Source organism: Ursus maritimus, unplaced genomic scaffold, assembly GCF_017311325.1.
Source record: "Ursus maritimus isolate PB19 unplaced genomic scaffold, ASM1731132v1 scaffold_11, whole genome shotgun sequence".
Taxonomy (NCBI): Eukaryota; Metazoa; Chordata; class Mammalia; order Carnivora; family Ursidae; genus Ursus; species Ursus maritimus.
In genome coordinates, this window is record NW_024423453.1 from 69,864,478 (window position 1) to 69,888,639 (window position 24,162).

Below are 24,162 nucleotides of genomic sequence, written 5' to 3' on the forward strand. Positions count from 1 at the left end.
CTGGCTACTGATCGTTAGCTCTGGGACACAGTGTGTGTGTAGGGAGGGGAAGAGGGGGGATGGTTAAAACCTGGTGTCCAAGTAGTGTGTTAAGAGTGGTTGATGAGTGAGGTGACATCCCTCCTGGGATTTTTTTCCAGGTTCTTGCTGATTTTTATCTGATTATAATAGTCACCACTCATCAAGCATTGCCATGAGCCAGTCACGGTACTGGGCCCTTGATACCTCCAGTATCAAGCTGGTAAGGCCCTTCTCTATTTGCAGAAGCCAGATCTGAATCTGAGACCACTCTAGAGGCCAACACCCTGTTCTTTCAATTATTGTATGTTCTCCCGTAGTCAAACTAGGTCTTCCTTTTCTTAGGGCCTAGGGATTGGTTAATTTGAACCCAGGGGGCCTCTTGGCCTCACACGGTTCCCGCTGCCATTATGATAGTACCGCCTTCAAGCAGGAGCACTGAGTTCGGATGCTCGCTGCCTCTCTCTCTGGGCTTTGTGCTGTAAAGGTAAAATGCGTCTCTTACAGACGCTATCTATGTTTCTAATCTGGTCCGACAGTCTCCATTAGGCACACTTTTAAGAGCTGGAAATTGTACCTTCAGCCTCCCCAACAGAGAGCCTGGTTAAAATGAGATTCCACCCAGAGCCAGAGGTGGACTGTGGGGAACCCCAGTTGATCACAACAAATTAGGCCTGACAAAGGCCTCTTTCTGGAGGATGAAAAAAATTCAGCTTTATATGCTTCCCTTCTCACCGTTTCCCTGTGCCCTGAACATTCCTGCTCCGTGGCCAGAAATAGACAGAACTGAGGTGGAATCTTTGGCCAGGGGCCAAATGGACCAGCCCTGGCCGAGGCTGGTGTCAAAGTCTGCATTCTTGTCTGAGGTGGTTCAGAAGGGCCCCATCGTCCCCCACCGCTTCCCTCATTCTCTGAGCACACCCCATTCACCAAAGGCAGCCTTCTTCCACAAAGGAATGTGTTCCGTGTGAGGCCAGAAGCAGCACCAGGACCACAGCTGGGATAGCCTCCCCATGGGGCGCCCTGGGCCGTGAATGAGGACCATTCATCACTCCTGCTGATCCAGCAGGAATCCCTAGCCATGAGGGTCTGATGAAGGAGACAGCCCCCACCCCACCCCTTGACCCCCTATCTGAATGCCGACATCTGGCGGCGATGTTAAGTGGAGCATTCTGTCTGGGTGAAAGAATTCTGTTGAGTTCTGTGCTCCACTGTTCAACGAACATTAAGCAAGTGCCCTTTGCGTCGTGGGCCACTGCTCCTGGCTGGGGAGTGGTACCCTTGCTTACGTGACGCTTCCCTTCCCGTGTGGCGCAGGAAGGCCCCTTCCTAGGAGCTGCAGAGCGCAAGATGTGGAGCCAGGGCTGGGAGGAATGATGCATTTCCCTACCTACGAAAGGCCTAGAAACGACAGACCCAGTCATGCGAAGCTGGAGCGAGGCCTGCTCTCGGAGGCCCCAGACAGTCCTGTTGGTGGGCAGGCGGAGGGGGTGCCGTTGAGGGGATCAGCTTGTGTAAGGGCAGGGCTTTCTGCTAAATGCACTACACACGCACAGTGAACGATATTTACAATGTGCCCCCCCATCTGTGCGTGCCTTTGTTACTAACTGGGAATCGGTTGGTCACATGACTGGGTGCGACAAAGCGAGGCGTCCGTGGTAAGAGGCCATGGCTTGTCTTGTTGTTTAAGGCTGTACCAGGGAAGTCAATAGCCATCTGACTTTTCAGAAAATATTTTTAGGCAGGCAAGTTCTATAGGACAGAATACCCTTTTCAGGTAGATGATGGAGTGATTCAGACGGGATTGCTTCTAGGGGAAGAAAAGCATTTGAGTGGTCCCAAGGCTACTTGAGACTCAGATTTCTCTGGAGTAGGCCTGTCATATTCTTTGCTAGGCAGAATGATTCAGCTGTCGAAATAGTGCTTAAGAAAAAGACCCTGGAATTTCCAGTTTTTACATTTTCTCCTTTGTCTTTTGGAGCCCTGCTTGGTTAAAATTAAGTAAAAGATTTTCAAATCTTTATCCATTATGAGAACAGTGCCACTCTTGGAATCCTAGAAATCGGTGTTTCTAGAATGTACTGGAAAGTCCTGCGGTGACATATGCTTTGAAGCTAAAGATGTCCTCAAAGAATGATGTTTATTAGACCATTGATGAAGCTCTGTTCATGATCAGATGAGAAACTTGAACAAGACCCAGGGTTAGAAACTTTCTCTCCCTCCCTCTGACCACGTCCCCGGCCCCAGCAAGACCAAGAAGCATTGATGACTTAGACTCCACTTAAAAGTCTTATTTGCAGAGACCGCAGGCTCGCTGGAGCCCATCTTCCCGTTGAACTTCACACAAGGTAGCACCTACCTGGTGATACGGCCCATGTGAAGACACCTATTGACTTAGGTAATTAAGCTTTTCTTCCGTATCATATGGTCTTTGGAGCAAATGTATATTTCTAGTTTTCAATGGAGTTTTTCCAAGGGCTGGATCCAGGAGGAACTAAGCTCATCCTTGGGAGTTACCAGTTCCCCCAGATCTGAAGATCAAAATTAAATACAGCCATTTCCATACGCAGCTTAGCATCTTGCGGTTGGCACGTAAATCGCCTGACCTTGATCTGGCAGGCTGCACCTGTTTGAACCCAAATACTTTACCTGATATTTTTGACCACCTACTGTGGATCAGGAACTTAAGAAATACGATCTTTGATTTTTATAACAATCCTGAAAAATAGTGTGTTTCTTGTTCTCCCTTTAAAAAGTTGCTTTTAGGGCGCCTGGGGTGGCTCAGTCTGTTAAGTTTCTGCCTTTGGCTCAGGTCATGATCCCAGGGTCCTGGGATAGAGCCCCACATCGGGCTCCCTGCTCAGTCTGGTTCTCCCTCTCCCTCTGCTCCTCCCCCCTGCTTGTGCGCTCTCTCTCTCTCACTCTCTCTCAAATAAAGAAATAAAATCTTTAAAAAATAAAAATAAAAATTTGCTTTTAGGTACATATTGCATCCATTTTACAGCTGAAATGCAGAGACTTGGAAAATCTCAGTGTGCCCGAGGTCGCAAAGCGAGGAAGTGGAAATGAAATTTGAAGTCTGTTCTGCATGCCTCTAAACTATTACTCCATGCTGTGTACTGACAGCAGAGATGTGGGAATGCATGCAGCCCATTCTCCATGGGGGAAGAACGTGCAGGCTGTCTGAGTGGGCCCCTGCGTGCAGGGTTGCTTAAGGCGCTTGAGGAAGGTGAGCTGAGTCCCGGTTTGTCAGGAATGCCTGGGACCTTTGATCCCAGTCATGTGAAGAATTCTTTCCCTATCTCTCCCAGATACCCCCTGGGGACATAGAGCCTCTCGTTGGCCAAGCTTATACTAGCATCCATTGTGTGAAAGTTGTATCCTCCAGTGGATTGAATTGAATGTAAGAATGTCCTCAACTGCTTAGCCGAGAGCCGAGTGAGAAAATATTAGGAGAGATAATTTACCACTTTCTGATAAGCCACGGCCACAGCCAGCTTTTTTCTGGCACACACTGGCTCCCATTCGTGTTAAACACATACTACGGTCCATGGGCATCTTGCCTTGAACCCCCTGATGATGGCCCACTCCCGAGCTAAACTGTGTGAGTAATTAAGACCATCTGCTACTGTAGTTCCTCGACTTCAGTCACATGAGGTTTTAACAGAACACTCTCCAAGGTGAGCTTCCCCCTCGTGAACTTTCCTCAGCTTGCCTGGAGAGGGTTGCTGAAACCCTCTTGAGCTTGCTTTTTGGTATGTGGGAGCAAGCTACAGAAATGTTCTGCGGACCCAGCTGGCCTGTGTTCCGGGTGGAGGAAGCTCCTGGAATTTCCATGTTGGGTGGTAATGCGTCCTCACTGGCATGGACCCTTATTGGGCCATCGATGACCTGGCAGGTCTTCAAAGGTGAATGCTGAAAATAGATCTTCCTGTTGCCAAAATCTCCCCCAGCTGTGGTCACAGATACCACATTTGATCAGATGTCTCCACCTTTTTTTTTTTTTTTGATGTCTTTAGCAGAATAAAATTTCTGACCAGGATAGAGTAGGTGTGAAGAGGAGGAACTTGTCTTCCATCAATCCAAATGTCATCAAATGTCCAGAAGGGTAGGGGCGCCTGGGTGGCTCAGTCAGTTAAGCGTCTGCCTTTGGCTCAGCTCATGATACTGGGTCCTGGGATCGAGCCCCGTGTCGGGCTCCCGCTCTGCAGGAAGCCTGCTTCTCCCTCTGCCCGCCGCTCCCCCTGCTTGTGCTCTTTCTCTGTTAAATAAATAAATAAAATCTTAAAAAAAACACAAAGTCCAGAAAGGTAAAGGGAAAATTTACCATATTTGTTTAGATTAGGCACCAGAAAAGGTAAGAGACATAGTGCCCTTCTGTTTGTTTTACTGAAATTAAAATTCAGGCTTTCTTTTGCTTTTGTTAGTCATCATTTGGAGCCTCGTACATTTCTTAGTGAAGCTCAAATCCTTTAACCCAAAGCAGTCTTCTCAGGCAAACTGGTCCCTGGGCAAGGCCGGGTATACCAGAGTGCGGATGCACCAGTCTCAGCCACAGGGGTAAGAAGATTAGTGAATAAACGTATCAGTTCTGGTATCTGGCTGCCTAGAGGCAAGTCCCGCCTTGATCACCTCTTAGCCATGTGACCTTAGGAAAATCACATAGCCCTTCTGTCCCTTGGTTTTTCCTGGGGGAAGTCGGGGTGCTCATCACACTCTCTCAGAGGGCTTCCTGGAGCTCTGCCATCCAATATGGCGGCCACCACCAAGTGGGGCCACCAAGCACCTGAAATGTGCGTGACCGAATTGAGACGTGCTGTGAATGTGAATGTGAAGTACCCACCAGATTTCAAAGGCTTAGTACAAGAAAAGAATGTGAAGAATCTCATTAATAATTTTATATTGATTACATACTGGAATGATAATATTTGGGATATATTTGAGCTAAATAGAATATATCATTAACATTAATTTCACCTATTTCATTTTACTTTTTTAATGGGGCTACCAGAAAAATTTCAATCATATATGTGGCTCGCACTATATTTCTATTGGGAAGCTCTGGTCTAGAGAATCAACTGGTCCATACTTGTAAGGCACTTTTCACACAGTAATTGATACAGAATGAGTGATCAATAAATACAGGGTTTATTAATTTTTTTAAAAAATCCAGCTTTTTCTGTAACAATCCCCCCTTCAACACCAGCCCATGCAGTGTCCAGGTTTCTATATAAAAGCAGAGATCATGCTTGTAGAAGAAGGTGGGGAGGAGGGCAAATGAATACATAAAACAGGCAGAGAATAAGAAAATGTTATATGTCCCTGGGTGGGGGGACGAGCGTGGAATTGCTCACACAACCTTTGCACAGCAAAATGACCAGACCCCCAAAGGCGAAGCACGTCTACCTCTCAGCACCTTCTAATATAATGTTCTGCTGGAAGATGGAGGCTATTGAGCTGCCTCCTGAGCTTTCGTCCTGCCTTCCTTCCTGAGGCTGGCCTCTCTTGGGAACTGGCCTCAGAGAGGGAATGGAATATGCTTGGCCTACCTGGTCCGCTCAAAGCACGAGATGATGCCCAGCCCCCTCTCGCTTCCCGAGCGCAGCTAAAGGTGGTGCTGGAGGTAAGTGGGAAGGCAGAAGGAGCTGGAGCTGGCTTCTTCGAGGTGGTGGGTCTTGAGGAGTCATTGCTCCCCGTGGGGCTGCCGTGTGGACCCTGCAGACACAGCTGTTCTCCCCTCGGAGTGTCAGTGTGGCTCACTGCCTCAGACCTTCACAGGCCCTTAGGGTGTCGAGTCCAGCAGGTGGTTAGGGGCTCATCCTTTAGGGCTAACAAGTGCGTACAGTGAGTCGGCACATTTCCCAGGAAATCAGCTGTGATGAGGGGACCGGGCCTCACTCTGCCCCTCCCAGATCCCACCTCTTGTCTAGATACCGGTACTGATGAGCTGGTGGGGTGAGACGTTAGCATCCAGGGGATCTTCATCTCCCACAGATCACCCCAGCGCCTGCCTGCCACCTTCGCGAGTTCACAGTGAATCCGAGGTGAGCAGGCAGCTACGGCACTGATCTGAAGGGCATGCGCAGGGTCCACCTACTCAGGAAACACCCTGTTGCCCTTGCTTCTAACATTGGACAATATGTAAAATTCGACTATTGGAATTCATATCTAGGCGTTCCTGTTACGATGTAAAAGTGCCCTGTCCTTGGAAGAGTAATTATTCTTTAATGTGTTACACTCCTAAATACAAAAATTTCACAAGGAATGAATTTATCACCTTGCTTTCCAGTGCAATTAGATGAGAAGAAAAAGGCAATTTGGGTAGGGTGTGAAGATGTAAATAGGAATTTTATTTACTCACTCAATAAATATTTGCTGAGTACCTACCGAGTACCCACAATCGGGGGTTCTAAGTTGGCAGGAAGGAAAGAAGAAAACTAATGTGAATGAGTCTATGCTGTGTGCTAGGAATTTTTACATTATTTCATGTAATCTACACACACACACACACACACACACACACACACACACGGAAGGTTATTTCCATAATCCAAAGAGAAAATTCAGGCTCTAAAAATAAACTGTCCCCAAATCAATAGAGCTTGGATATGGTGAAGGCAGGATTCAGACGTATGTGTTCTGATTCCAAGATGCCCACCAGACCTCTCCGGGGAACCAGTGGTGCCAACAGATACCAGAGGAAGGGTTGGAGAGAGAGAAGAGGAAGGGTTGCCAGGAGCAAGAGGACCCACACGTCGGAAGACGAGGGAGCCAAAAGCCCCCTCCCATCCACTTTACTTGAATAGCGCCTTGACCTGTGATCATAGAGGAGAGCTTCTTTAAAACCACCACGGAGAGGCATATCAAGTATCAGATGCCCTCTGGTCCGATCAGCGGATGTGAATAGAGCAGCCGTGGAGCAGAGTAGATGTGCACACGGAGGGGTGCAGCATGTGTTCGGGGTGGGCTCCACAGCAGAGCATCGGCTGGCCATCGTGAGAGATCCAGGGAGGAAGCATTACTGAGGTCTAGCAGCAGAATCAGGACCAGGGTTCGGAGAGGGAGGGATTAGCCCCTAGAAAGACTGACCAGAGCAAGGCAGGGGACACAATTCAACCCATAACGACAGTCTTCTCACTGAGGACGTTTAGGACCTCAGTGGATTCATAAAATCTGAGAACCAGAAAGTTCTTAAGATGGTTTGCCCAGTGCCTAGAATGGCAAACGCCTAGCGGGCATGCTGCCCCTCTCCCGCCCCGCTCTGTGGCAGTGCTCACGAACCCATGCCAGCCCTCTTGCTTCTCAGGTCTCGATGCCACTCAGCTCCCTAGCTAGCCACCACGAGCTGGGTGAATGTGACCTGCAAGTCGACACCTGCATGCCTTCCCTGTGCTAGCGTACCCTGTTCATGTCACAGATGAGGGACTGGAGGCGGGGGTGCCAGGGACTCAGACCACGGAAGAGACTGAGCCCGAGCTCTTGTCATGGCCCCCAGCTGCATCTTGGGTCCAGCAGGATCCTTCCAAGTCCTCTGCAAGCTGGCCTCAGCCAGGAACTTAGAGCCTGGCTGAAAAACAAAATGGGGACAGACAGGGACAGAAAAAGGCGTCCCAGTACAGGAGATAGAATTGGAAACCAAGATCCAAGGTCAAGAAAAGACTCTGCTAACTACCAACCATTGACTGTAGGCCAGTCTAGTAAACACTTGGTCCTCACTTCTTTCATCTATAAAATGAAATGAGATGGACTTGCTGACTCGATGGACTTGCTCTGAATTCCCTCCTGCTCTGAAGGTCTGCCCACCCACCCTTCTTTTCCAGCACCTTCTAAACACTGTGTTCCAAATGCCACCTCCTTCAGTCTCTGCACGGATTGCTGACTTCCACACCTATTGCTTTAATCATGTAGTTTGCTCTGGACCAGACTACTCCATGTTTTCTTTTCCTAATTCTTTTTCCCAGCCCTGCTCAAGGCCGTCCTCCTCCCATAGCCTCTCCTGACCTTTGTACTGAAGTGGGAGGAGTCCTGGATTTGGGAAGCAGGAGCTACAAATCATTCCCTGCTCTTGCTCCTTAGCTAAGTGACCCCGGACATGGCCTTCCCCTTTCAAATGGCCCTTGCATGGTCCCTTCTGGCAAAAAACCTCTGATTTTGTTCTAACTCACACAGACCTCTTATACCCATAACTCTTAACACTCCCATCATCTGGGCCCACCTATTTAAAACTTGAGTAAATTCTCTTCTAATTCTCCCATTCCAGAGAGATAGGACCAGCCCAAGAGACAACAGGAGGAAAATGAGGACAGCATTTACATTCTAGATGGGGCAATAGGACCCCCCCCCCAAGAATGTGTGCTCCTCCCATTTCTTATGTCTCTCTGACAGCAGCAAGCACCACACTGGGGACGTGATAGGTGTTCAGTGACATACTCAGTAAGCGTGGTGATACTACTTTGCATGAACATAGCACAATTTATAAAGATTCTCTGAACTGAAAGGAACTGAGTAAGGAGATGGAGCACAGGAACCAGGAGGTCAGACAGGCTGTTCCTCCGTTCTTGCAGGAAAAGAAGGGAGGGTGTGTTGTCTGTACCCTAAGTCTTATCTGTCACCTCCTCTGAGAGGAAAAATCCACAGAGGGAGCTATACTGCAGGCACTGTGAAAATTCAGCCCCAAACCCTGCAATTGTTCAATAAAAAATGACATTTCCCACCTGCTCTAATGACCCTTTCTGGAAGAAGTCTGTGCGTGATATGAGACATACGTACACCACTGGCAGAAAGCAGAGGGAGTCTTTCTTGTTTGAGGTTTGACTGCTCTCCTTCACTCCTGTCCTATGAATCCTCACAGCTGGGAATCCACACAAGGCACCTAAAGCAGGTGAAAGTAATGACTTTGTATGAGGGCGCTGGGTTTGGGGAGGACAGCTCGGCCACGACGGGACTCCCGCCTCCCAGAGAAAAGTGAGGATAAGGCAATCAGGTTCTTCCTCTGCTTTTGCCACTGTTTTCACTGGCTGAACAATTGTTATCACAGGTCGGAATGGTGTATCTGTTTTACAGAGAAAAACACTCAAGAAGGGGAAATGGTTTTCTAGGGGTAATAGAACTGTGCCAACCTAACTATAATCTCAGAACTTCTGCCTGGTGCTCTGTTCCAGCTCCTTTGTGAGGTCTGTTGTTTGTAAGTAAAACTGTGACTCTCACCAGCCATCTGGAAGGCCTGCGTGCGGTCCGCCTGTTCTCTGCCCTCCCCCTCCCCTCTTCCAGGAATGAGGATGGGTCTACTCTGAGCCAGCTGTACCCTGTTATTATCCAAATCTTCTTTAAAAAGGGTCTCACATGCGCCAGGCACCGTGCTAAGCCTGGGGGCCGCGTCGGGTACCAGATCACCAACGGCACCCCCTCCACACACACGTGGGCAATGCGAGCAGAGAGGGGACACGCGCTCCCACGGAACCTGGCACGGCCCAGCCCATCCGGTCCTCACCAGGCCTGGTTCCCGGAGAGTCCCGCGGGAGGCAGCGGGGGCCCCGGGCGCGGCTCCAGAGCGGCCGCCGCGGGGCCGGGGAGTCCAGGCCCCGGGTCAGCGCGGTCCCCTCGCTTTCCCGTCCTCCGGGGACCCTGGGCACCCGAACGCCGCGCCCCGCGCCCCCACGGGCTCACATGTGCGCCCACGCCGGGCCGCCTGCGGCCGCCGCCTGCCCCGGAGGACTTCGGCGGCCCTAGTGGGCTGGGAGGGCGGCCCGACCGAGGGCCCCGCCCGCCCGGGGCAGGAGCGCAGAGCCCGCAGGCCGGGGCCCGCCCTCCGCGGCTGCGACCCGAACGTCCCGGCGCCTGGCCGCTCTACGCGGCCGTTCCGTTCCCCGCGTGGCACCAGGGCGCCGCAGGCTGCGGGCGGTGGCCAGAAACAGGGGGACCGCCCTCTAGCTGGGCCGCCTTGCTGCGGGCAGCTGGGGTCTCAGGCCGAGGCGGGGCTGAACGCAAGCTCAAGTGCAGGGCGCTTGGGAGGAGCAGCCAGGCTGCGGGGCATTTTGCTCTGCACCCACCCAGGCTTTGCTTTTTTGGACGTTGGTTTTCACCTGGCCGTTTTTCCCTCCTGAGGGTTGTTCGGATGCCAATGAGAAAAATGGATTTTATAAAGCCATAAGGGAAAGATGAACATTAGGTAGAAAAGGGGATAAAAAGCGTGAAGAGAGAATTTCCAAAAAAAAGAAAGAAAGGGAGGGAGGGAGGGAAGAAGGGAGAGAGAGAAAGAAAAGCAAGGAGGGAAGGAGAAAGAAAAAAGACAAATGCAGGTGGCCAATAAGAATGGGGGGGAGCATTCAACATCACTAGTAACAAAAGAAATGCTAGTTAAAACAAAAATACCCTTTTCTGCTTATCAGATGGAGAAAGGTTTGAAGACCTGGTTATAGCTAGAATTCTGAACCTGTGAGGAAATCTGCATACCGCTGGCTGGTGTATGCGTTGACAGTCTTTCTGGAGGGCAGTTAATATAGTTTTGCGAAAGTGTTGACTTTTTGCCAGCTCTTTGACCCAGCAATTTTACTTCTTGGAGTTCATCCCAAGACTGTGCACAGTTTTAGCTACAAGGATATTAATTTCAACAATGTTTTATAGCAGTAAAAAAAATTCGTGAAAAGATTATCCACTTTTATGGTATGTGGATAAAACTCTTGTAAAAGAAGAGTCAAGGTGGCATAATATTTGCAATAGACCGGTAAATGGGAAAAGCAGTTTACACAGCAAGTATGTAGAAAACGATTCCAATGTGTGAAAGGATATCCGATGTACAAAAGGAAGGCTGGAGGGGTACATAGCGCGGTGTTGGTCATGGCTCCCTCCATCAGTGACGCTGCAGACTGTTTTCTTCCTTTTACTTGTTTGCATTGTCCGGAGTTTTATCACTAGTTTGCTAACTGTTGCAGAAGAAAAAAGCATAAAAGTTATTTTTGAAAGAAGAGAGAAGCATCTGGGTCTAATACTTTACAATCCCCCAGAGTAAGAAGCAGAAGTCCTCACAAAAGAGGCAGAAAGTTCAGGAGCACTTTTCTAGGAAAGATTTAGGAGTTGAACACTGGCCATTCCCACAGATTGGAGAATCCAAGAAGACGGGTGGAACAGTGTGGAGATAGGCACGTCCAGAGAATAAGATTTCTTTTAAAAAATGGCCACTTAAAAAATAAACCGTTAGGAAGGAAGAAGTTTATACTCACCGATTCCTAGAAACAGGAGGCAAGACACACGATGGGGGGCCACACCGGGAAGCACCAGGGTTGGTCCCAGGCAGAGGGAGTGAGGGGAAACTGTGGGCAAGAGCCTTTCTTGTGACTGTCGCAGGAAGGAATGGGTGAGACCTAAGAAGCAGGCTAAGCAGGTTTAGGATTGGCTGATGGAATAATTTTGGCTCACTCTGGGGCTAAGGGGCTATGTCTAGTTGTCAGGTACCTGGCCGTGGGGTGACTAGGGCCGAGGGATAGTGGCCCCGAGTATGAGATTTTGGTAAGGAGGTAGTTGGGAGGACAGGGCTCTGGATTGGTTGGTTTGCATATGAAAGGTACACTTGTGAGTTATCATCTCAAGGAATTAACTAGCCCTGGGAAGATTAATTGTGTAAAGCACAAACAAAATGCGATTTTAAAGGAAATAGAGAAGACATTCATTCTGACTAGAGGAAGAATTTTCTCTGCCCTTCAAGGCCTTTCTAGCTGGGCTAAGAGTCATATTGACACAAGACAGATTAACGGGAGGAAAATCAAATATAATTTCATTCATACAGGGAATCTACACAGACATGGAAATTCCAGAGACAGGCAAAATGAGGTACATATGTCTTCCTGAACTAAAGAAAGGGGGTAGGTGTCTGGGTGTTCAAAGGAAGAAATGCAATTCACAGGAAGATGGAAAAGTAAATGTTGGCTAAACAAATGTTGGGAGGGGGCTCTCAGGCCCCTCAGAAACAATGGAACACACAGGACTTGGATGAACCAGGCCTTGCTAGGGTTCCTCCCTGCCCACCACACTCAGTTCATATCATAATGTAGTTCTCGATGGTGACAGCTCTCTTCCTGGAGCAGGTCCTCTATCTAAATTCTTTTTAGGCGTTTGAGGGGGAGGTAAAGAGCTTTTCCTGAATCTGCTGGGTTTTGATTGCTTTTAACTCAAAATAATCTTCATGCTGAAGTGGCCCATCTTGGAGTGGCCCACCTTTAGCCCCTACGGGAGCATCTGGGAAGGTTTCCTTGAAGAATGGGCGGGCTTGTGACATACACTATTTGGAGGGAGGGGGAGAGGGAGGGCATAGGGACACGATCTAGGTGTAAAGCTTCAGTAGAGTAGAGGCTGATAGGATTAGACAGGTGGCCTGTGAGGGTCTGGAGTGAGAGCGGGGAGAGAAGGGTAGTTCGAACTGAAGCCAACGAGGTAGCTATGTGCCGAACTGCAGAAGCTTCTATGCCCCAGGCACAATTTGTGCTGGTGGACTGTTGCTGTCTTGGTAGCTTGGGATTTCTAGTTCTGGCTTTGCCTGCGCTAACATGCAACTCCAGGGAAGTCCTTAATCCTCTCTAGTTCTTGAGTTTCTCCCTTGTAGAAGAATCAGGATCCCTGCCTTCTTCATCACGCCTCAAGGTTTCAGTGAGGCACAGTTGATCGAGCCTGCGGGTGCAAATGTGCTCTGATGGGAATGAAGTGAGGGCAGGGGAGGTGAGGATGCTTCCCTTCAGAGCCACACTGTCATTTGCCGGGCTGTGTCTGAAGGGGGCTATTGCAGGACCTCCCGTGACTTTCTGGCCTTTCTTGTGAGTCACAGGATGACGATGGGTGGATCTCCAGTGGACCTGGGGGGGCCTTCCACAGTCCTCGGGCCTGACCGGCCCCCAAGCACTGGCGTCTTCAGCCCGCACCCACTACAGGGGACTGGGCACTGTCCGGCCATCCTGACAGTTCTGGGCAGTTATCTGGTCCTTCCTCGATGGTGCGGTGCCACGAACTGAATATGATTAGCCTAACCCTTTGTACCTGGTTAAAATAGAAAGTATTATATCTTTAGCTTCCACCTGCTGGTCCCAGTTCTGCTTCTGGGGCCCCACATCCCAAGACTGCTTCCTCTCCTGGGACACACCTGCAGTCCTTTTAAGCTAGTAGTCCCTCTCTCCGGATTATGGAAGGACTAGGACCGATGGCCTAAGTATTTATCTCTTGCTGTAATCCTCGCTGTGGAATTCTTAGGTAGTCTCCACCTGGGAATGGTGACCACAATCTTGAGAATTTAAATTCTTTATTTAAGAAATGCTCCTGTAGCACTGAATGGCGATGTGCCATTCATTCAGTCTTTGTGACATTTCTGTGAGCTAGATAGTATTACCCCATGTTACAGATAGGGAACACAGAGAGGCACAGAGAAGTTAAGTATTTGCCCGATGTTGCACAGCTAGTATCAGAACGAGGATTCAAACCCAAGCTGTGTGGCTCTAGCGTCTGTGCGTCCCCTACTCTGCTGTCAGGTCCTCCCTTGCCTGATGACAGGCCACTCAGCCCCTCCTCTGTTTGCCACAAAGAGCTTTATGCCTCCGCTCTGTGCTAAGAGCAGACTGGCCCCAGTCCCCTGCACCCCTCAGGGACAGATGCTGTGAAAAGGGACAGAACTGTTCCCAGGACATCACTGGCATCAGGACCGTGCATCAGGACCGTCTGAGCCTGCTGCTTGCAGAGACCACAGCTCAGCTAAGGACAGGCTCTGCATGGGGGCTTTTTACGGAGACTTTGCCACTGACCTTCTCGTTCAGCAACCTTGCCTGTGTGGTCCCGAGTGCACGGTGTAATGAGATCGGGGGTGTGGGTGGGCAGCATGCTGGTGTGTCTGAAGGCCTGGGGCCTGAAAGCAGAGCCCTAGGAGGGTTCACAGGTGTGTGTAGAGAGAACAGCAGCCCGTGTTATTCTGGCATCCTTCCTGGTGTTTTTCTCTGCACCCGAAAGAGGCCATTTCTGTCCCGGTCAGCTAACGGCCCAAAGGAAGGAGGACATGTCACACGGGAACGCCCAGAGAGTGCCCACGGGACTCCTTCCATGCAGCACTCTCAAGCTCCGTACCTCGCCAGGGGCTCAGTCCCTGGAACCAGATCACTTTCTCCTTCAATAAACATGTCCGTAAACCTGTAAGGTTTACTCTGGAGGAGCCAAAGAATGAGCTACAAGTCCTGCCCTTGAGAAGTCTGTAATCTACCTGGGGACTTGGAGGTGTCTGGAAAGGTTGAGAAGCATGTCTAGATAATGAGCCCACCTCGGAAGGAGAGAACCCTGGAGGGCACTTCAGTAGGGATATGGCATGAAGGAGGCAGGAAGGGGTCTGAGCCCTGGGAAGCAGCTGTACAGAGGTGGGGAGGAAGAGGAAGAATGTGCTGGATGCCCTCTGCTTGCCCTTTCCACCTGCTGCCCTCCCTCCCCACCATCCCCTGTGCCCCAGGAGGCAGGGTGGGCTTGCCCAGTAGGAGACCCCGGAAAGAGAGTAGGAGACCAGGAGAGAGAGAGAGGTCAGGTATTTTTTCCTCCTGCTCTTGTTGCTGTGATTTGGCTTTAAGACCCTTCCCTGAAGCCACAGTTCCAAAGAGGCGACCTTCTCAGCTTGGCCATTCTCTCTGGTGCTGACAACCACTCCCTCCCCAGCCCCTCAGGCTGGAGTGGGAACAGCTCTCTTCTCTTGCCAGCCCAGGGTATCATGCTATCTTTCCTTCCTTCCCCTGAAGGCTGCTCACATCTCTGTAGATGATCTTTTTAAGAACTCTGCTCAAGGGGCACCTGGGTGGCTCAGTCGGTTAAGCCTCTGCCTTCGGCTTGGGTCATGATCCTGGGGTCCTGGGACGGAGTCCCTGCATCGGGCTCCCTACTCAGTGGGGAGCCTGCTTCTCCCTCTCCCACTCCCCCTGCTTGTGCCTGCTGTCTCTCTCTCTCTGTGTCAAATAAATACGTAAAAATCTTTAAAAAAAAAAACCAACACTGTGCTCAAATGAAGTGTGAATGTGCTCTTGTGACTGCCAGAGCCCCACCGCAGAAAAGCATTTCAGAGCTAGGGAAAGGTGGGTGGGCAAAAGAAGTAGGAATTCACACACCCGTCCACTGGAGTCACAGGTGGGAGAAGAGAAGGGGTGGGGTCCAGAAGGTGAAGAGGTTTAAATACTAAGCTGGATGTTTCTTAGACCGGTAACCTGCATCCCTCCCTGTCTTCCAGGACGCTCCTGCCTGTTGCCCCTCACTGCCCAGCGCCCCCTCGCTCAGGTCAGAGGCCGGGGATGGAGAGGCATGGAGGCTCACGCCTGGGCGGCTGTCTGGCCCTGCTCTCGCTGCTCCCGTCCCTGAGCCTGGCACAGTACGAGGGCTGGCCCCAGTACCCCGAGTACTTCCAGCAGCCGGCCCCCGAGTACCACCGGCCCCAGGTGCCGTCAGACGTGGTGAAGATCCAGCTGCGCCTGGCGGGCCAGAAGAGGAAGCACAGCGAGGGCCGGGTGGAGGTGTACTACAACGGCCAGTGGGGCACCGTGTGCGACGATGACTTCTCCATCCACGCCGCCCACGTCGTCTGCCGGGAGCTCGGCTACGTGGAGGCCAAGGCCTGGACCGCCAGCGCCTCGTACGGCAAGGGGGAAGGTAACGCTCTGTGCTTTGGAACTGAGTGCTGGGTCGCTGGAAAGCCAGGAACAGTCCCGCGCGTGGTTAGCCTGTAAAGGGAGCCGCAGCTGCTGTCGCGTGTGAATGGCCCATAGCCCTGCATCTGGGCAGGAAGGTGGGAACAGACGGGTGCCGGGAAGGGGTACAGGGGCCAGCCGTCCCGCTTTGCCCGGGACTTCCCTGGTGTTGGCGCAGGAAGTCTTGCCTCCTGGCAGTGCCTCCTGCTGGCCCGGGCAGACCGGTTGGTGACCCTCACTAAGGGCTGAGTCCGTCTGCGCCCGGGGCCCCATGCGCCCTGCCTGGGGGCCTCGTGAGCCAGGGGACAGGGTGCCTTTCTTCCAGTCACCCCCTCGAAGGGGTGCCTTTTGCTCTTTCTCACAAAGGCTCCCCGTAGGCCAACGTTCCCTGACTCTCGCCACTGTGCTTTTCCTGGAGCCTTCACGCTGTTAACACTAAGATGTTGTTCTGGGCTCGTCCGTGACAGGAACAGAGCTACTCTGGGTTTCGAACTTCGGTTGGGCTACTCTTTCTTCCCTTGTCGAGTTCAAATCAATATATTTCGGGGGGAGAAAAAAAAGAAAGATGTTTTGGTGAAAGCTTTGAGGGGGGGCAGGTATTGGAGCCCAGAACCCTGAGCTCAGTCCTTGTGGGGGGTGGGGAGGAGGGCTAACCTGTAATATTCTGGGTTGAAGTCTGGGCTTGAGTCTAGGACTAACTTTTGGAACCCTCCCAAGTGATCGTATATGTAGTCGGGTTTGGGAGTCATTGAAATAGATTGTAATTATGCTCCCTTCCAACCCTTGCTTTCTGTTATTCTAGAAATTATAGGAAAAAGGGAACCCATCTCGTACGAATCTTACCTCTGTGCAGTTGAATATGCTCCGTGGGAGTAACCAGACCAAGAGACCACACTTAGAGTAAAATGTTCTCCGAAGCTGACTTGGGCTTCCCTAGCAGTGTTGACATTAAAGCAGCAAAGAAGAGTTAGCAAATGCTGGTGTTTTGGGTTTTGTTTTTGTTTTTGTTTTTTAGAGAGGGGAGAGGGAGGGAGGGAGGGGCAGAGGAAGAGGAAGAGGGAGAATCCCAAGCAGATTCTACGCCCAGTGTGGAGCCCAACACTGGGCTCTATCCCACACCCCCAAGATCACGACCCGAGCCGAAATCAAGAGTCGGATGCTCATTGACCAAGCCACCTAGGCAGCCTGCAAATGCTGGGCTTTTAAAGCCCACTTCCTGTGTTTTTTACAAAACTCTGGACATGTTGGAACACCTGGGTAGCTTAATCAGTGAAGCATCTGACTCTTGCTCTCAGCTCAGGTCTTGATCTCAGGTCGTGAGTTCAAACCCTGTATTGAGCTCCACGCCCAGCATGGAGCCCACTTCAAAATGAAAAACAAAATCCTCTGACATGTCTCCACACTTGTACATCTCCATGTATCCTGCTGGCTGAGTGCTCCAGGGGTAACATCAGGTGTGTGTTTTCAATCCCAGGCTCTCAAGCCTAGGTATTTTACAACAAATACTTTCCAATGACTGTGGGGTTTTTCCAGTGAGCATTATTTTATTTCTACTCAGACATAAAGTTTACCTGTCATCAGATTAGATGGATATGGTTTTTCCCCTGTCCCAGTTCACCTGCCCAAGTGTGGGCACGGGGTGGCCTGGGAGGTAGGTTAACCTGGCTCAGACTTTGCCGCCCAAGGAGGATTATGGGAGAAGAGTTCAGGGGAGCAGAGGGAGTGTGTGAGGGAGCAATTGAAACCATGGTCCCTGGAGTCTGGGCTGGGTAAGTAGGATGGTGCTGCGTGGGGGACTTGTGTGGAGGGCGGCTGGGGTCACGAGTCAGGGTGGAGATTGCAGTACAAGAAGGAGTGTGCTAGAAACATTTTTGGGGATGGGTGGAGATGCGGCCGCACGGCAGAAGGGTTGAGATGGACACTGGGAGGGGCGCCATTGTTGGTAACGACGAGGTCTAGGCTACGACCGTGGCAGAGTGGCTGACATAGGCCCAGGGGAAGATGCTGCAGAGAGAAGCTATAGTAACAAGAGGCCAAAGAGTCCTGGGAGGCTCATCTAGGTGGATATTAAACCAGCAGGACTTAGGCAAGGAGAAGTATCAAAGAGGAAGGGAGAAACAGATGCTAAAAAAATCGTAAACCGTCATGTCTCCCGGACTTTGGGGATATGTTGTCTACGTAAAGTGGTTCTTGGTTTTTGCATCATGAGAGATCTTTTAAGTATATATAAACGTGTTTGAATTCTTCAGCGTCAGGTTAGGATTCTTAGCACTGGGTAGGTGTTGGGCACTCAGTAAATATTAGCTGATTAATTCATTTTGATTGAGGACAATACTGGAAACAGTCGGCAAGCAGTCCTTGCATAGGGACCAGAGAATGTGACCAGTGCCCTGGGCTGTGCTCCCGTGGAAGGAGTTTAACCTGCAGGTGGGCTCTGTGTGTGCACTGGGAACGCCGCGGCCGGCCCTCCAGAGCGCCCGCTATCACCAGCGCCTCTGACATGCAGGCGGTAGTAATGAAGCCCCAGGAGAGCACCCAGGCCCTCCCAGGTTTTCCAGCCTGGACTGTCAAGAGGTCTTTCCCCCTAAAGTGTCTCTGAGCTTGGGGAATTCAGGGACGCTTTTGGAGGGTTCTGGAGGGGACAGCTGCTCTATTTCTCACCCTCCGGATGGGTCTCAGAGCAACCTGAACCAGAGGCGATTGCTCTCCTTTGCTTGTCTTCAGACCTGAGCTCAGATCTGATCCCTCCCCAGGCCCCCCCAACGCCCCTCACCCCCATTGTTCAGATCAGAGCAACAAAGCCAGCAGATGACCCCAGTGGGGTCCCAGAGGTTCTAACATGAACAATTGTCCTGACAACACAGGGAGCACTCTGGCATTCAGAGTTTCATTTGTGACCTCTGTCTTCCAAATGGTTTGTGGATTGGCTTATACATCTCTTCTTTTGTCAGGAGAAGCGTTTCTTAGAATGAATGAATGGACAGAGTAGAATGAGGTTTGGCTTCTGATTGGCTGGCTTTTTGTGTCCAAAACTGAGCCCCATCTACAATCCAAGTGTCACTTTCCTAGCGGCTCTGAGATGGCGTCTACGGAACTGTGCCCAGACCACCCTGCACCCCAGCAGGCAGAGCCTGAGCTGGCTGACGGTCTAGATGATAGGCAGGGACCATACAGGGAAAAATATTGTCATGGAATCGGGCCAAATTAGTATATCGTTCCTGGCAGTGCTATCTTGGGCTATGTAGAAATTTACATTTCCGCCATCTACAAAAAAATACCTGGTGAGGGGGCGTCTGAGTGGCTCAGTTGGTTAAGCGTCTGCCTTCGGCTCAGGTCATGATTTCAGGGTCCTGGGATCGAGCCCTGCATCGGCGGGGGGGGGGGGGGGTCCCTGCTCAGTGGGGCTTCTCCCTCTCCCTCTGCTCCTGCTCGTGTACTCTCTCTCTCTCGCTCACTCTCTTTCAAATAAGTAAAGTATTAAAATTAATATTAAAATATTAAATATTAATATTAAATATTAAAATATTTTTGAAAAACCTAGTGAGACTTTGTCAAGAGTAGGGCCGTTGGCGGTGAGCGAAAGCTTCTTAGGAAAGCAGCTCTTCGGGGGAAGTTCGTTCCCTTAGCGCCAGGGAGCTAATTTCAGATGTTCCGTATTAGAGTAAAGCGGGCCATGGAGTGTCTGCTTTGCAGCTCCTCGTTCCTTCAGCTGCGTGCTGTCCTGCTTCCCCTCCCCTGAGCTAGGGTGGTTTCTCTCCTTGCAGATGGAGTAAGGGCCCTGCATCTTTTCACCATCTCTGTCCCTTCAGCAGCTTTGCCACAGAATGTTCCAAAGAGGCCGCGCTTCAGATGCGGAGGGTCTTTTCCGTTGCTAGTACTTAGTAAGACAAACATTGGTTTGTTGTCCAAGCAGCAATTGATTAGGGAACATATGTTTCCGAGGAGCTTGACGGCTGGCAAGCAAGGCCAAATTGAGAAACCAGTTGGAAACCCTCAGCCCAGATGTTTTCAATCAGCTTGTTGTTCCCTACAATGCGTCTGAGGCGCGCTGGTTCGAGCGCTGACCAGCCATCCGTCACAGCAAACGCATCTCAGCGGGGCCCCAGAGTCAGGGACTAGCCCCACGTCCTCCCTGACCTCGAAGAACCTCAGATTCTCCTCGGTTTTCTCGTCTCTACAATGGGAGTGTTTGTATCTGCGTTTTCCTTGCATCCTTGTTTCCCTGCGTGGAAACAACGGGATTCCCTGTTTTTCTGAGTAACTGGAAGGAGGAAGGGAAAGGGCTCGAACATGTACTAGGCCCATACATTATCTCATCAAATCTCCATGGTAACCTGTTTGTTGGGGATCCTTGTTTTCAGTTTAGAAATGGGAAACAGGTTTGGTTAAGTAGCTGGCCAAGATGCGTGGTGCCCAGGCCCGAGGCAGAGAGAGTCTGGTTATCTGGCCCCATCATCCTGTCGAGTCCTGCCTGGAGCCATGAGAAAAAGGAGACCTTTGATTTTGTTTCGTTTCATTTTGTTGGGGCACTTAACAAAAATCACTCTTTGAAAACCCTTTAGCACTATAAAAAATTTTATTTTTAATTGTGGTGAAATACATATACCATAAAATATGCCGTCTTCACCATTTTTCAGTGTGCAATTCAGTAGTATTAGTACATTCCTACTGTTGTACAACCAATCTCCAGAACACATTTTGTCTTGAAGAGCGGAAACTCAGTGCCCATTAAACAAGCACTCCTCATGCTCCCCTCTCCCAGCCCTGCCAACCTCCTTTCCACTTTCGGTCTTCATGGACTTGACTACTCCAAGTCCCTCATCTAAGCAGAATTATACAGTTGTTGTCATTTTGTGACGGGCTTATTTCACTGAGCATAATGCCTCATCCATGTTGTAGCCTGTGTTAGAATTTCCTACCTTTTTAAGGCCGAGTAATAGTCTCAGGTTGGTCAGCTCTTCTGGGTACATACCCAGAGGTGGGGCTTGCTGGATCGTATGGTAATCCCATTTTTATTTTTAAAATATTTATTTCTTTATTGAAGTATAGTTGACACATGTTACGTTAGTCTCAGGTGTACCACATAGCGATTCGAAAAGTCTGTTCGTTATGCCGTGCTCACCGCAAGCATGGCTACCATCTGTCACCACACAGCGCTATTGCAATACCATCGACTATATTCCCTGTGCTGTGCCTTTCACCCCTGTGACTTCTGCACTCTGTGACTGGAAGCCTGTACCTCCCATTGTTCATTTCTTGAGGGACCACCCTACTGTTTTCCATAGTGGCTGCCCCATTTTACATTCCCGCCGACCACTAGTGCACAAGGGTTCCAATTTCTCCAGACTTTTGCCAACACTTAGTGTTTTCTGTCCTTTTGACAGTAACCATTCTAATGGGTGTGAAGTGGCATCTCATTGTGACAAACCCTCTAGCACTTTGCATTCTGAAGTCTCTACTTGGTGCAAATCAGAGACACAGGAGGCCAGCAGAATTGCACAGGGTCTCCCAGCCCTGCCTTCACCTGACTTCTGGAACGTGAGGGGGCGGCTCCGTGGGTTAGCAGAGCAGGGCCGTCTCTGATTCAGTGGCTGGGAAACAGCAGGAAGAGAGAAGGGCACTGAATGGACCAGGCTCTGGGCTCAGCGGGCGGCCTTGCCTGATAAGCCACCTCTGAGCCAGAGCCCTGTGCCTGGGAAGTGGGAATGACTGTCCCTGAGGTGTGGGGAGGTTAGGGGGTGATACGTATGAAAATACCTTAAAAACTCCAAGCCCTCAGTTGCAAGATAGCTTACCTTTTTGCTGAGGGGTCAGAGTTCAGCCTGTGCTGCAGGTGCAAGGTGAGTCTGGCCTGCACCACGGTCAGTCTAACTAGAATTGCCATCGTCATCATGGTCACCTTGTTTGAGTAACGATGGGCCAACAACAAACTAGGCACGTGCCACGTATTATCTCTAATCTGTACACAGCCCTGCAGCTGAGGTGTCTGATGAGAAAGAGGGGCTTTGACCAAGGTCATATAGCTAAGTGGCTCTGCCAGAATGAAACCCAGCTTACTATCCAAAATCTCTGCCCGTTCTACTAACCACGTGACATCTGGGCTCAAATCTGGTTTCCAAATCACGTTCCATTAACACACCCCCGAATCACATCAGCTGCCCGCTCTGGAAAGGGAACCCAGATGCCCTAGAATGATATCCGATATCTGGAACATACTAATGATTGATGACCACAGTAACTGGCAAAATGAGAGACAAATTCTCTCTCTGTGGATGACACTGGTGCCCGCGAAGACTCAGACCGACTTGGACACACCATTTGGTCTCTCTCTTCTCTGCTTGCTTCAGGGCCCATCTGGTTGGACAATATCTACTGCACAGGCAGAGAGGCGACCCTGGCGGCCTGTTCCTCCAACGGCTGGGGCGTCACCGACTGCAAGCACTCAGAAGACGTGGGCGTGGTGTGTAGTGACAAAAGGATTCCTGGTTTCAAGTTCGACAATTCGTTGGTCAACCACATAGAGGTAAGTCCTGTGCTCCTGAGGACTCCCACACGTGGATATTTTCCTTCTTCCATGTAACTCGGTTCTCACCTACTAATTCTGAGAGAGTGCTAAGGAGGGAGCCCCAGCCAACCTGGTTTGATGCAGGGTGGCTGAGGGGAGGATTTCTGGAGAAGGGGAGGCCACCAGTGGGGAAAGGGTGCTCATTCCCTACACAAANNNTGGCTCGGGTGAAGGCCTGGAAGCCCCGAGGCATGAACGGGGATAAGTAGGTCAGTACTGCCCAAGGCTGCGATGTGAATGCGGGAGCAGTGTGAAGGGAAGCTACGGAGGGTAGGCAGGAAAGCCCCTCTGTGCTCTGCCCAGGAGCTTGCCGTTTGGGCTGGGAAAACGTACTAGTTATCAATTGCCGTGGAACAAATTATCCCCCAAATTTTGCATCTTCAAACAATAGACTTCATGATCTCAGTTTCCAAGTGTCTGGAATCCAGGAGCGGCTTAGCTGGTTGACTCTGATCACATTCTCTCATGAGGTCACCAGGGCCTGGGAGCCCTGTCCCAAGCTGACTCACGCAGCTGTTGACCAGCTTTAGTTCCTGGCCATCAGCTGGAGCCCTCTGATCGTCTGCACATGAGCTCTCTGTGGCCTGCCCGAGTGTTCTTAAGACATGGCAGTTGTCCTTCTCCAGATTCAGTGATTCAAAAGAGAGAGAAAGGGAGCAAAACCCGGAAGCCACAGCCTTTTGTAACCCAATCTTGGAGGGAATAGACCATCATTTCTGCTATATTCTGTTGGTCACACAGACTAACCGTATGCAGTGTGGGAGGAGACTACCCAAGGGTGTGAATGCAGAAAGTGGAGACCATCGGGGCCCATCTCGGAGGCTGGCTACCAAAGGCCCATTGTTTCGAAATCTAGCTGGGGATCCGAGTCACTTTTAAAACGCACTTATTGGGGCCTCACCCCAGACCTCCTGAATCGGAAGTCCCACTAGGGAACCAGACTAGTTTTGAAAGAGCTCTCAGATGATTCCGATGTTGTCAGCCTGACCCAAGTCAGCATTTGGAAATGGCCAGAGGGCTTGTGACCCTTCTACATTTATGGCTACATTTCAGAGTTAGCTTTTCAATAAGTTCTCCACCCAAACAACAAAACCCACAAACGTTTATGGCACTGCTCTTATGTACAAGGTATGTGGGGCTGAGGGCGGGCAGAGTGGGCAGCCTCCTCCAGGACATGTTGGATGTCGCCCCCCAAGGCACTGTGGGATCTGCCATGAAGCCAGGCCAAAGGGCCTTCGGTGTGCTTTAGCCCCCAGCTGACCTCAGAACCAACGCTGAAGAAAGGCAACTTGAAATTGCCCTATTTGGGCTCTAGAGGAAGTTCTCCCCAGACTGTGGTCTTTACATTTTCCTCTCATGACTCACACTGTCCCACTCTTTTCTCATATGTTCCTAGAGCACGCTGAGTACGCTGGGAACTAGTCCAAGCCGGCATTATAGCATGGAAAAGGATTTCCAGCTTTCTCTCAGCTAGCAGGATCAGATTGCTTCTAGCTGACACTCTTCAAATGCTGCTGTTTTATCTGGGAGAGTTAGAAGAGATTGTCAAAGAGCTGATGCGTGTTAGTGTTCCAGTGATCGATGACAACTTCGCTTTCCCGTAAGGTCTGTGATTTGGAGGATGGGCTTGTCCAGCCCGGTTTCACATGTTCCATCTCCGCTCCTTATGACCTCATACGGGACCATTAGCACCCACTTTCTGAGGAGATTGGAAGCTGCTTGGGGGGTAGGGGTGTACCTAATTCGCCATTGCATCCAGTAGATACAGTGCTAGGTACCTGACAGAACAGTGTCTCCGACCCCTAAATTTCCTTCTTAGGAATGCATACCACAGATCGTCATCCCCACAGGTGAAGAATCTCCCAGGATCAAATATCAAATTAAACAGTGATAAGA

At 50.5% G+C, this 24,162-nt stretch overlaps 1 protein-coding gene across 3 annotated transcripts in view; it reads left to right on the forward strand.

The window, feature by feature from the left end:
• The window catches only part of LOXL2 (lysyl oxidase like 2), an 88,045-nt gene that overhangs the window by 10,943 nt on the left and 52,940 nt on the right, over window positions 1-24,162 (forward strand). For all 3 annotated transcript variants that reach the window (XM_008702068.2, XM_008702069.2, XM_008702070.2), the window contains exons 2-3: window positions 15,248-15,663; window positions 22,049-22,224. In XM_008702068.2, the coding sequence (XP_008700290.2) occupies window positions 15,309-15,663; window positions 22,049-22,224 (531 nt within the window). In that variant the 5' untranslated portion in view covers window positions 15,248-15,308. The remainder of the gene's footprint in view (window positions 1-15,247; window positions 15,664-22,048; window positions 22,225-24,162) is intronic.